The 13436-nt window shown below is 34.6% G+C and overlaps 1 protein-coding gene across 8 annotated transcripts in view; it reads right to left on the reverse strand.

Moving 5' to 3' along the window:
* FGF14 (fibroblast growth factor 14) overlaps positions 1-13436 on the reverse strand; it is a 416126-nt gene that overhangs the window by 181351 nt on the left and 221339 nt on the right. For 3 of the 8 annotated variants that reach the window (XM_068677905.1, XM_068677884.1, XM_068677847.1), the window contains exon 2: positions 2352-2391. The exons of the other annotated variants lie outside the window; for them this stretch is intronic. Coding sequence is in view for 2 of the 3 variants with exons in the window: in XM_068677884.1 (XP_068533985.1) it covers positions 2352-2391 (40 nt within the window). In the remaining variant the exon portion in view is untranslated. The remainder of the gene's footprint in view (positions 1-2351; positions 2392-13436) is intronic. 8 annotated transcript variants of the gene reach the window in all.

A 13436-nucleotide genomic window follows, 5' to 3' on the forward strand; every position in this document is an offset into this window, starting at 1 on the left:
ATCCACATATTTTCATCCACAAATTTCATCCACACATTTTTTGAATATATTTTTCCACATATTCAGTATTCAGAAAAAGAGAATATAACCCAGAGGTGGCTGCCACTCTGTTATAGTCTAAGAAAACCTCTTGAAATTAAAATGGACAACCTTCTAGGCTGCATGGAGAGAAGGAAGCTATCATTTCCATAGGATTTGTGAAGGTTATGCAGACAAATCATGCTCATATAAAATAAAATAAAATAAAATAAAATAAAATAAAATAAAATAAAATAAAATAAAATAAAATAAAATAAAATAATAAAATAAAATGAGATTAAATTAAAAAAAAAACAAAAAAAACAATTCCTTCCACATCCACCTCAATTAGAACTTAATCCACAATAATTTGCAACTCTAAAGGTGCAATTTTTCTTGACATCTTAGTAGCCCATGCACTCTCTATCAAACAGACAGCTCTATTCAGTATGTGTCATGTCTATGCAACAAAGTTATCACGAAAATTAATGGTAATGTTATGAACCTCAGAATAAAAGCAATTAACTTTTTTCAAAATGCCAGAAGGAAAAGACATGCAAAACCTCTACATCTTAATTAGTTCTCTATTATCTTATTTCATATTTTTCCAAAACATCAAGTTATTATCCGCATAAAGTACACTTTGGGGACTAATTTCCCAGCATGATGAAGTAGTTTTGCTCAATGTTGACAACATGAATTTAGATTTTACCTTAGACCGGGAAATATCATTCCACCAAAAGGCTGAATTTCCTTTTAAGTGGACCAGGAAAAAAAAAAAAAAAAGACATTTCTAGTTTCACAATAGAAGGAAATATTCTGACCAGAGGCATCATCATAGGTTAGTCTACAGCGGCATGCTGAGAATTAACGTAATCCATTATAATAGATTTTTCTCCTAGCAGATATTAAGATTATTTTACTGAGTATCAAACAGATAAAATTTATTCTGCCTTTCCATTTACTTTCTTGACACGCAATCTGTGTGGGTCAGTTAACATACAGGATCTGATCCCTAATGTGCCCTTATCAAAAGGAGTACTGATTCACTAATCTTCTGAGTTCTTGTTGGGTTTCATTCTTGTTTTCAGCTGAAATGGAAGAACCTTCTGATCACTGTGGTAAATACAAATGCAGCTTTCATTTCACAATTATTTCACAGATATTTAGGAATTGAACATACAACTTTTTTGTTGTTGTTGTTTTGTTTTGTTTTGCTGTAGGTGTACTTCTCCAGATCTTAAGGGTGTCATAGAAACTAGTAATGATTCACTGGGCAGGCATGTTGTTTCTCAGGCAATAATGAACCAATAGCCTATTAATTCTAAGAAAAGTTTCTTTAATGAAGATGGTATCTTTCTTGAAACAAGTTTTTGATACATCATTTGTTTTTTCTATTCCTTTGATAACCGAATTCAGTATTTTTTCCGTAATCTTTGTGCCAAAACTATGATGTTTTATACATATGCCTTATAAACACTGCCATTTTGTACCGTTTTAACATGAGGACAGAAGTTAAGGGCACTTTAATACAGGAAAATAAAAAAGAAGAAGAAGAAGAAGAAAAAAATAATAATACGACTAACTTCTGTGGTTTTGAGCAAAATGATCAAACACTAAGGAGCACAGTACTTTTTAAAGTGCTAGCCTACCCTTAAAAATAATACAGGTCCTGTGCTTACAGCAATCTTCCCTTTCATTTCATGAGAAATACCCCTCTAACCTCCAGACAGTTTTTGTTGTGCAAGACTGGATGGATTTGCCTCATGCCATTCGAATTAATTAAGACTGCAACTAGAATTTAAGTTTACAATATTTTAATGAAATTTGACCCAGAAAATCAGACAGTTATCTATCAGCTCTACAGTATTAGCTTTTTGGAAAAATAGCACACTGTATGAATATAGTAGATTTAATTAATAGCCAGATAATTGCCATCGCAGCTGTTTTCTCCAATATCTGATATACTGTAGCCTTCTAAAGGTGTTTTAAAAGATAGTGTATGACTAGAGGATACATATATATATATAGGGCATATATTATATCCTGGAGGACTAAGGTATAATAATGGGATACAGAATCTGTTTTGTTTAACTTCAGTCTCATTGTGACCAAGAATGAGTATAGAATGACCCAATACTCATTTAAATACATTGTATTTAAATTTGCGCTCTTTCTCAAAACGCTTCAGCCGATTAACTAACAAAAACCAGGAAGATGTGTTTTTTAAAAAGCAGAAAATAGCAGTACAAAACATCATCATATGATCAAGAACATTCTGTGTTAAGATTGGTAAGTAGGGAGAGACAAAGGAGAAAGGGAAAATTACATACCACTATTTGTGTTTGTTGTAGTCCTCCCTCTTCTTTCACCCTACAAAACAAGATCCCATACAGCAAGCGTTATCTACCTACTAGGAACTAGGATGTAAAAAGACTGTCAATCACAGGGGTATTACATACAGTAAACTTCCACCCTTTCTCCCCCTTGTAGTCATTGGAGAAAAAAAAAGGGGGGGGGGGGATGAGGAATGGAACAAAAAGAGATTTTTTTTTCAGATTTAGGAAATATACTAATATGGAGGAAGTCACTATAATGCAAAAAGGAGAAAGAGGGAGGAAGGTAGGATGGGAGAAAACAGGACTATGACAAACACAATTACTTGTACGTAATTTTACACTTTTGCATGTCCTGTCTCCTCCCATCCTACAAAATAAGATTCCATACAACAAGCAGAAGTGGTAAGAAATGCAATCAGGAGATGACTGAGGAATTCTTCATATAAAATCATCCAGACTAAGTAATAAATCTTGTTGATAACAATAGTGGCAAGAACTGCATCAAGGATCAAATCTCAGCTTTGCATGTAGCAGATGTTGTTGCCTCAGTCCGTTGGTGTAGAAGATTAAAATGCTTTCAATCACTGCTCATGAACAGGCAAACAACTACATTTTTTCTGTACCCAATGGAATATCTTCACAGAACTAAGTAATGCTTATTTCAAGTATTACTTTAAAATTCCGTTCCCATAGAATAAACCAGATGACTTTTGAGTGAGGATATAGTGTCATCTAGAGTGTGGTCTAGGTTAAGGAAGATAGAAGCATATGGTGACCAGTGCCATCTGACAGCTCTTAAAAAAACCAAGAGTTATAGCAATCTATATAATGCAGAAAACTGAAGGAAAGAGAGATAAACTACACAACAAACTACAGCTGTAAGTAGCTGGCTCAGAAAAATAACAAGGTCTGCCTCCTTTTGTATAGAAGCAAATGAGTGTTCTCAACAAGACTCATACAGAAAATTTTGGAATTTCCAGGTTTTGAAATACAGATTATCCTTTTCTTAGTGTTTGTCAAGTCGTATCTTGAGTACAATAAGTATGGAAATTTCTTAAGCACAAAGAAGTGTTTTTTTGATTTTTGTACTGAAAAGGGGAATTAGAACCCAGTAACTTCAGAGATCACATGTCTACAAAGCTACCCTAAACTAAGAGGATTCAACAGCTGTTAAACAGCTATAATGTGTAACAATATAAAGAGAAATTGATGTTAGAAGACAAACATGATAGAATGACTACTAAACAGAGTGAGGCAGGTGGGTCAAAATTGGTTGTAGATAAGTACAAGAAGATTGAAAGAATATTGTTGAAATGCATACCTTGTTGCAGGAGGTTATTTCACTGTTTCTACACACTAAATATCAAAGTATAAGTGGGCAACTAAGCCAAAAGTAGGATGTCTGGGTGGGGTAGGTTGGGTTAGATATTCATGCAGTAACAGGTCAAATGTTACAAGAGGACATGATGTACATAAACAGTCCCTGACAATTTACATATATTTCTTTTAAGTAAATGTTCTACGATATAAAAGAGACGTTCTTGAGAAAACCATAAGTCACTCCTTAATTTCACACAGGAACCATGTTCAGTTACTAAGCTATGGTAACAGGAATGTAATTAAAGTTCACATTTTAGGATAATTATTACAGTACTATAAGCATTACGAACTTTACAGTGATATTAAAAAGAAAAAAAGATGTTAATAAAAAAATAAATATCTACACCAAATGCAAAGATGCAAACATATGTAGGTTAAAATTCTTCAACACCTTTTGAAGTCTCCTTTAGAATAATATAATTAAGTCACAGTGAGTAGTCAGAGCAAGAGGAAACAGCAGTATGACAGAAGAAGCAAAATCCAATAAATGGAAATAAATATTCAACATCTATAAGACATTTTTTTCCAAGAGTAAAATCAACACATGTAAACTTAGAAGGCAGTCTGAAGACCAAATAATCCAATATATAAAAGACTAAACTATGAGCTAAAGAAGCTATGAGAAAATAGAAATGTTCCACCAGTGCAAGGGAACAAAGCAATTAAAATACATTGAAAGCAAAATAAATGATCTATTTGCCTTGTTATAGTTACAAAATAAAAAGTTATAGACTTCTTTTATTTAGGTAGCTAAGAACAGCTATTCACTAACATTGACATGTTAAGACAGTCAAGAAAACTGAAAATGCACAAATCACAAGTGAATAGAACTATGTAGCACCTCCAAATGACCCACTGTGTTTATGGAGGACAAAGAAAAAGCAATCCAGTAGCTACCACATACAGGCAAGTGATACAGACACATGGTATCCACCAGCCTCAGGCTTCCTAAATATACCATTTTTGTCTGAGTTACCTGATGCAGAGTTTTCAAGCTGGCTTAAAGTCAAAATCTTGCTACAGATCCAGAGAATACACCACCTCTACTGTTCTACCTACAGAAATGTTTTCCAGTGGAGAAAGGATCTAAGATACAAATTCTATCTAGGAGAAGAAATTCTAGGAGAAGAACCAGGAACTAGAGCATGGGGCCACATGTGCTGGCTTTTTTACTGTGAAATTTGTTTTGACCCTACAGCCACCTTAAACTCCGGTCAAGTCTTTCTTACACGTATCACTGACTGAAGATGTAGGATAGCACACTTGGATTTCTCATGCATATTCAAACTCCCCACAATCATACACATTTGATTAAGCAGGAATATCCTAACAGACCTGGCAGTCAGATTATATCACTGTTAAAAGCAGTTTGCTGCCAGATATATGGTCCTGCCCAGATTAATAAAAATAAAGCCTTGTCGTGGTTCCGCTTGAGCAGGCAGCCAAGCTCCACCACAGCTGCTCTCTCACTCCCCCTCCTCAAAGAAGAACGGGGAGAAAATATGTGAAAAGGGCTCAAAGGTTGAGATAAGGACGAGAAAATCACGCAGTAATTATTGTAACGGGCAGAACAGACTCAGCATAAGGAGATAGTAAGATTTATTGCTCATTACCAACAAGCTAGAGAAGTGAGAAACAAAGGAAAGAAACCAAAAGCACCTTCCCCCCCCATCCACCCTCTTCCACCTCCTCCCCCCAAGCAGCGCAGGGGAACGGGGGAGTGGGGGTTATGGTGAGTCTACAGCTCTTCTTCTCTGCCGCTTCTTCTCGGTCACTCTCGTCCCCTGTGATGTGGGGTCCCACCCATGGGATACAGTCCTTGATGAACTGATCTGGTGTGGGCTTCCCACAGGCAGCAGCTCTTCCAGAACTGCTCCAGATATGGGTCCGTACCACAGGGTCCATCCCTCAGGAGAAAACTGCTCCAACCTGGCTCCCCCACGGGCAGCAGCTCCTGCCAGGTCACCTGCTCCTGCATGGTCTCCTCTCCACGGGCTACAGGTCCAGCCCGGAATCTGCTCCGGCAGGGGTCTTCCACAGGCAGCAGCCTCCGTTGGTGCAGGGCCACCTGCTCCACTGTGGTCTCCTCCACGGGCTGCAGCGTGGGACCCTGCTCCACCATGGTACTCCATGGGCTGCAGGGGGACATCCTGCTTCACCATGGTCCTCACCACAGGCCGCAGGGGACTTCTGCTCCAGTGCCTGGAGCACCTCTCCCCCTCCTTCTGCACTGACCTTGGCGCCTGCAAGGCTGTTCCTCACTCCTTTCACTCTCCCCCGCTGCTGTGTGGCACAGCGTTTTTTTTACTCTGTCTTAAATATGCTCTCACAGAGGTGCAAAACAACATCACTTATTGGCTCCGTTCTGGAAAACAATGGGGTCCTTACAAACATGGGGCAGCTTCTAGATCCTTCTCACAGAAACCACCCCTATGGCCCCCTACTACCAAAACCTTGCCACATAAACCCACTACAAGCCTGCACAGTAAACAGAGTACAGAGTAATAAAGGAGGCCAAAATCTCATTGAACAGTTCAGGTAACATGAGCTAGGTCTATAAATTCTACACTCAGTCATCCTATCTTCAAATAATATGTAAGATTTTTTCACCAAAACCGTGTTAATGGAAATGAAACCCTCAAAGAGCAAAGATTTGTGTAAAATTTGCTCTTTGACGAAAGAAAAACAAAACAAAACAAACAAACAAAAAACAGAAACAGAAACATTGGTTTTAAATACACATATTTTTACTGAAATGAAATTGTCATTCTTCATCTTTCAGAAAAAATGTTGTGTCCTAACAGCTCCACTGAAGTTGCTGAAGCTTTATGGAGAGTATCCTCAGTCAGGTGGTTTCTGTATACAAAAGTATACATATCATATATACATTCTGTATACATATGTAACATATTGGAAATATATTCAAGAGGTTCTTGCTAATTAATCTAAAAATCAATGGAAATATTTTTTATTTCTCAGAACACTATCTGACTTGGAGTTCTCCTACAGATCTTCATAATAATTTTTGTTTGATAAAGTTTTGTATCTTACATGTCCATCATTTTCCTTTGGAAGCAAAAGGCCTGATCTCAGAAGAACAAGTGTTAGGAAAACCTGTGAGCTAAGATAACATGCATCTGGATTGTTCATACTTTCCATTATGAAATTTCCCGTATTTCTCCTCATTTCAAGTGGGTGGAATTATATTACTTGTTGTATGTAAAGTTATTTTGTAGGCTGAGAAGAGGGAAATATAAAACTACGATGAAATCTGAGAAATAGTGTGGAAAAATTCTTTGTGTGAGGCTGATCTGTCTTTAAAGATGAGCCAAAATAGCAGTATTGTAATCATCACAAAACAACAGTGTCTTGGATGTTAGGGAAGTAGAAGAAAGAACAGATGGGATAAACTATTTACTAGATTGAGCTCTGCTTTCAGCCATTTACTTCTACACAGGTATTGCTCAAAAAAGTGAAAAAAATAAATCTGCAACAGCCGTAACATTTATTAAATGCAGGAGACCAGACATTTTTCACAGGTTGCAGATGAACATTAAAACAACTTTTTTTTTTTTTTTTTCCATTGTATAGGTTTATTTGCTTTTAACCATTATCCTCAAAGTGAAAATAATCTGTATTCTATTATCAACTTCTTGAACATCTTACTCTTTATAGCCAGTGTTTTTGCATGAAGTTCTTCTGAACTGATTGTATTAAAGAAACAAAAATGCTTGCTTGCACAAATACAAGTACTTTTTCATAATGAACTTGTTCTTGCAAGGAATTTTCAAGTCAGAAATGGAGGAAAGAATATTCCAGTTAGATTATTGACCATGGATCTATTGTCTGGGTCAATTAGGCTTAGTACTACACAGCTCACTAAAAATACACGTCAGAGCATAAGGTGCAATGCAGGCATTTCCTAATTTCTTAGAAATGTAACTAATCTCCTCTGGCCCAACAGACTTTGTAGCACAACCTAAGTTATCAGATACACTCATAACAGTTCCCAAATTACAATATAATTAATAATTATTCTCTAGTCACAAGAGTTAATCACTCACTGTACTGTAAACAGGCAATGTGTCAAGCAAATACAAGCTGTAAAAATGCAGGCATATAATTAAATGAGTTTATTTTGTTTATAAATCAACACCTTTTGCTATCTTATGTTTGCTTCATAAACAATTACAGTTTGACAACACCATGTTTAGTATCTTAACCCATTGAACATGAAGACAATTGTTTTCAAGTTGCGTTGCAGAAGGAAAGAATGTACCATGAATTCCCTAGGCTATAAACACTGTAAAGTTCAGGTCTGATGGGATATGATTATGGGGATTGCAAGGAACTCCAGAAACTCTGAAGAAAATGTTATAGATATTATTCTACTGGGCTTATACAAGAAATACAAGAATAGTAGCATATTACCACTGACTCGTATTATAGTCATCCATTTAAAATTCTGCTTCACTGACACATTTAAGAGAGATGCTGCCTGAAGGAAGGATGTAATTCCTCAGTCATATAACAGCTATAGCACAGAAATTGACTTTGTTTTTACAGCACACAGTGAGTTTCTGGACCATAACTAGGTCTCTGAGGTACTTCTGCAGTATAAGTAACACATCTAACTATACAATAGCCATGTAAACCTAGTCAGTTATGACAGTTTCTTCATCACACCATTACTTCTTTGAAAAGACCTCTTGCTTCTTTAAATATGCTTCAAGATAAAGACACTTGCTTGTAATATTTTGAGTTGCTAGCCACACATGTATAAATGTACTTTTCTCTTTGAAAATACATAATGAATGATATTCTGACAACAACAACAATAACAACAACAAAAAACTAAGTGTTATGATAACCAATATGATAACACTAAAAACAGTTCATTGAACAGCATTATAAGAGGGATCAGGAAAGAAAAGAGAAAATCTTCTTTAAAACACACCTTCGAAAGCTGTTATAAGAGAGATGAACTGGAACATGTAATAAGAAAATAAAGTGCTACGTATAAATTTTACATGAAAATCAAGAAGGAAGATTACAAGATCTTCTAACCTAGAAGAGAAAGCATGATTCCCAACTAAGAAAGCTGATTCTCATATGAACAGAGTGAAGAAGCATACACTTTGAGAAGAGAGAAAGAACATCATGAAGAGATGGACAAGAGCTGGAGTCAGACTGGACAACAGAATAAGACAGAATGTGTGTGTATATTTGTATGTGTGCCAGGGGAGACTGGCATCAAAAGAAATGAAAATAGAAAATAATTAACAGAGGATAGAGATAGTAAAAAGATAATATATATATATATTCAGAGAATATAATTCATCTATAAAGAATAATGCGAATGAAACATCCACAAAGTAAGTGGAGTGCAGGTAACTTAATAGCACTTCAGTATCTTTCAAGAAACTCCAGTATTCAGTGTATTTCTAAACTACACACTGTTCTGAATGCCTAAAATAGTGTTCACAACCTATAAAAATTTTGCAATATATCCATGTATTTAGACATAGCATTTAAATACCTGATGTTGCACTATTATATTTGAATATTGAGATCTTTTTGTATGCTACAATAGTTCAATCTAACATATAATGGCAGGCCTGTTTTTAAAACTTGTATCCCTCCCCTCACTAGAATAAGAACACAGGTGAACATCAGTTGTAGAAGTGTTGCGTTGATTATTTCTCCTCCATGCATTGCTCTATTAACTTTTTCTTCAGAGAATATTGTGTGCTAAAGCAATAAGAACACATGAGATTAGGCTGCAACAGCTTGAATTCAGAGTTGGCATTTTGACCAGTCTGCATATCAGACAGCTGTTGAGTGGTACCTAACTTGTATCAGCAGTTATTATGGGTGAAGCACATAGTGCAGAAGGACAAATGTCTTGCTTATTTCCTTTTCCTAAAATAATAATAATAATTATATAAATAAAATAAAAAAAAAAAAACAAAAAAAAAAAAACACAAACAAACAAACCCTTTTACTGACAAATCTCCAATCTCCAGAATGAAAGAAAAAAAAAATCAAAACTGCACACTGCATGGAAAGTGAACTGCCTACCAATCACTTGTACATTTTAAAACTCCTTTTTACTGTAAGTATGACTCATTGTTTGTAAGTCTTTGTAACTTGCTACTTAAGACTATTGACTATATAGCCTTAATGGTCTTATATAGTCTTGATATAGTCTTAAGACTATATTGTCTAGGTTTGCACACTTTCCCATGGTCTTGCTACAGTTATCCTTTACATGTCAGCATCAGAAAGGGACATTAAGAAATGCTGTGTAGATTTTTTTTTCCTAATTCCACAGCTTCCACCAAAAAAAAAAAAAATCAAAAATGCTTAGCAACTGACTTGTTTAGAATATTTTTAAAAGCCAATGCCTTATTTTTATAGCTAGATAAGATTAGAACATCTTGCTGGTGTTTTAGAAAAAGTAAAATCTAGTTCAGGAAACCCAATCTTCTTTCAGTGACACCAAGTGAAAAATACCTTAACAGTACAATACAGTTAGTTTGGACTTTAAATATATTTTTCAGTATGTTATCCATCTCTGCAAACATTGTAAGTGGAAAAAGACAAAGCCTCCTACACAATATTCTAACTTTTTAAAATAATACAGAAGGACACTATAAGGCATACTAAAATTAAGATGTAAAGCAAGAATCTGCTCACTCAAATATGGTTAGAACTACTAAATAAAGAATTCACTGTATTCACAAGTAAAATCTAATAGTTCCTAATATATACAACAAAAGACTAAATTGGTTTAAATATATTATTACCATTGACTGACGAAAATTTTCCATTTCCTAAATTCAACTGTCCTTCAAAACAGTATAATTTAATCTGAATTCAGATCCCATTATCAAAGTTTCACTTATAGTTGTCTAGCATTAAGAGAAAAAAGTTCAACCGGATTTCCACCTCAAAGAGTCTCAAAATTCCTTAGCAAGTCAGGCAAACACAACAAAATTTGATTTCATATCAGGGAATCACACACATAATAAACTCACTTCATCAACACTATCCAAATGCAGGATATTCATATTCCTGCTAATGAAATCTCAGTGTTCCTCCCCCTTTACTTCCCACCAATTTCAAGGGAATCTTTGAAGTAATTATATTAGGATACAGGTAGGTTTACATTGTAAATCATCACATGGATGAATATTCAGTGTGTGTCATCACAGTTAATACATAACTATTAAGAAAAATTGAAAGGCAACAGACTACACAGTTATGAAAAAAATGTACCTAGATTTTATAGATTTAATTATTATATTCAAGTGCCATTTTAAGATGATAAATTAACTAGTTTTTTCCAACCATCATTTCAGCTTAATTAATAGTTTGCATAACAGGCTACAGCTTCAGCACATTCTCTTGATTCAAGCACTTTTAATAATGCAGTGTAAAACGTAGTTAAAATATTCTGTTGTAATTTACTGTCTTTGGCTCTGGAAAACAGAATGTTTCCAAATTCTATCTTGTTAGTCATTTTTCACTAAGTTCTACATGAAAGTAAACTTTCCTTTTTTTTTTTTTTTTTTTTTTTTTTTTGACACTTTTTCATACTGCTGGGAAATTCTATGTTAAACATTAATGCTAAAGGGTCTCAAATAAAAAAAAAAAAATCTTCCTCTTCTGAAGAAAAAAACATCTCTAAGCAGAAAAAGTGACAAATCACCTGTTCCTGAATCAAAACAAGCAGAAATCACCTGTTATTAACATAGAGGACTACTTCAGAAATCACATAGAGGATAAGGAACTCCTGCATTTTAAGGATGCTGCCTGTACAAAAATGCTAAATTTTGTGGACACTGTATCCACATAGGGCTAACTTAGCCCACTGCAGAACTACCATGCTAAGCCACTTGAAGCATGTGAATATGACTCTTTCAGCCTTATAAAGACTCTTATACAGAATTTCTGAAGTGAGTAGGATTACAACAGCTTGCCAAATTTTTTCATTAACAATCACAAGAATTTGCTGTATTTGAAGAATTTTACTATTTCCCATGTTTCTCAAAGTGCATGCATGCATTCTAGACCAATGCCAAGGAATATTCACAAGATATTTCCTTCTGTACATACAGCTTGAGCTTTTAGAATTGATCTCCCCTTCAGTTGTTGGGCTCAAATTCATCCTACCATTATATTACCTTTAAGAAAATATACTGAAACAAAGACTGAAACTGATACATCCTTATATTCACTTTCCCATCCCCAGCCCCAGCCCTCAAAATTCCAACTAAACAAAGTCCAAGAGAGTAAATTACTTTCTTATCTGTTAAAAAGTTCTTGTTGATTTAGGTTCAAAGAGTGCAAATTACTTTTTTTTTTTTTTTTCCTAAGAAAAGCAAACATGGGTTTTAATGAAGTTTCAAAAATATATCTTTTCACTATAGAGTAAAACTCACCCAGATGATAAAAATTTACTAGCCTCACAATAAAGGGAGCAAAAGTATTTAGTTATTCAATATGGTCAAAACATATGATACAAATTACATGTCTACAATTATGCTATCCCACTGTCATGGAAAACAGCAATCAGAATTAAAAAAGAAAAAATTGAAAATTTTCTTCTAAAAATATTTTTTTACTTAATTTCTTCTTTATATACTGTAGAGACACTCCAGCATCACATCTGAGGGCCCAGCCACAATTCTGGATATCACTGATTGGATTTGCCATCTCCAGTGACCAGAGATGCAAGAACAGTATCTTTGTTAAATAAGCATTTTTAGGTTGTAAATGAATGATACTAGAAAAATGATGTTTTAAAAACTTTTTTTTTTTTTTTTTTGTGGGGAGAGGATATGACTGCTGTCTCTTGCTGAATTCTTATCCCCCTTGCTTTTCAGCTTTCCATCATTATTCAGCTCTACAATTTATTTCTTATTCCCCTCTTTCCCCTCCCCCAGATGTAGTTTTTTTAAACCTTTAAATCCATCATAGAACCAGTTATCTCTGTAAAAACAGCAGTATTAACTTTTCATCACCCTTGCCAAAGGAAAAAAAAGAAAAGAAGATGCAAAATATTTAAGATACCATTGTAATGTTGCAGAGGCAGCACAAATGTTCTTCAAATGCTCTTTGTTTTGTGCCACAACTGTATTTTCTGCTCGCACCAAGAATTGTATCCTGTGATGCATTCTGGAAAGCTTGAGCACTTTTATTAACAATTAAGTAAAAAATAGTTCGAGATTTTGTATTTAAATCAAAGGCAACAAAAAGCTTAGTTACTTTTACAGAAAAAAAAAAAAGAATTTGATCTTGTGAAAATAAATTCTATTTAAAAGGTAGTTGGTCTCTTAAAATTTACTGTCAGGTAAAATTAAAACAGAATTGGGTGAACAAAATATGAATGCACATTACAGAGAAAATGAGCAGTGGAAGGATAAAAAAATCAAACATCATACTAGTGATATTGTACTCCATCTACCCAGAAGAACAGTGGGAAAGAAAAAAAAAAATCAGTTTCTGATGTAGAATAATTTATAAAATGCTGCCTGAAATAATAAGGAAAAACTGCATAAATCCCTCTCAGTCACTGTATTCTAAAATTACTGACAGCTATGTCCAAACAAAATGATTCTCCATGACTCTGGTAAAGTCAGCATACAATTAAAATTTAGCTAATAATATAAAAAACACACACACAAAAAAAGT

The sequence above is a fragment of the Anas acuta genome, chromosome 1, assembly GCF_963932015.1.
Source record: "Anas acuta chromosome 1, bAnaAcu1.1, whole genome shotgun sequence".
In the NCBI taxonomy this organism is placed as follows: Eukaryota; Metazoa; Chordata; class Aves; order Anseriformes; family Anatidae; genus Anas; species Anas acuta.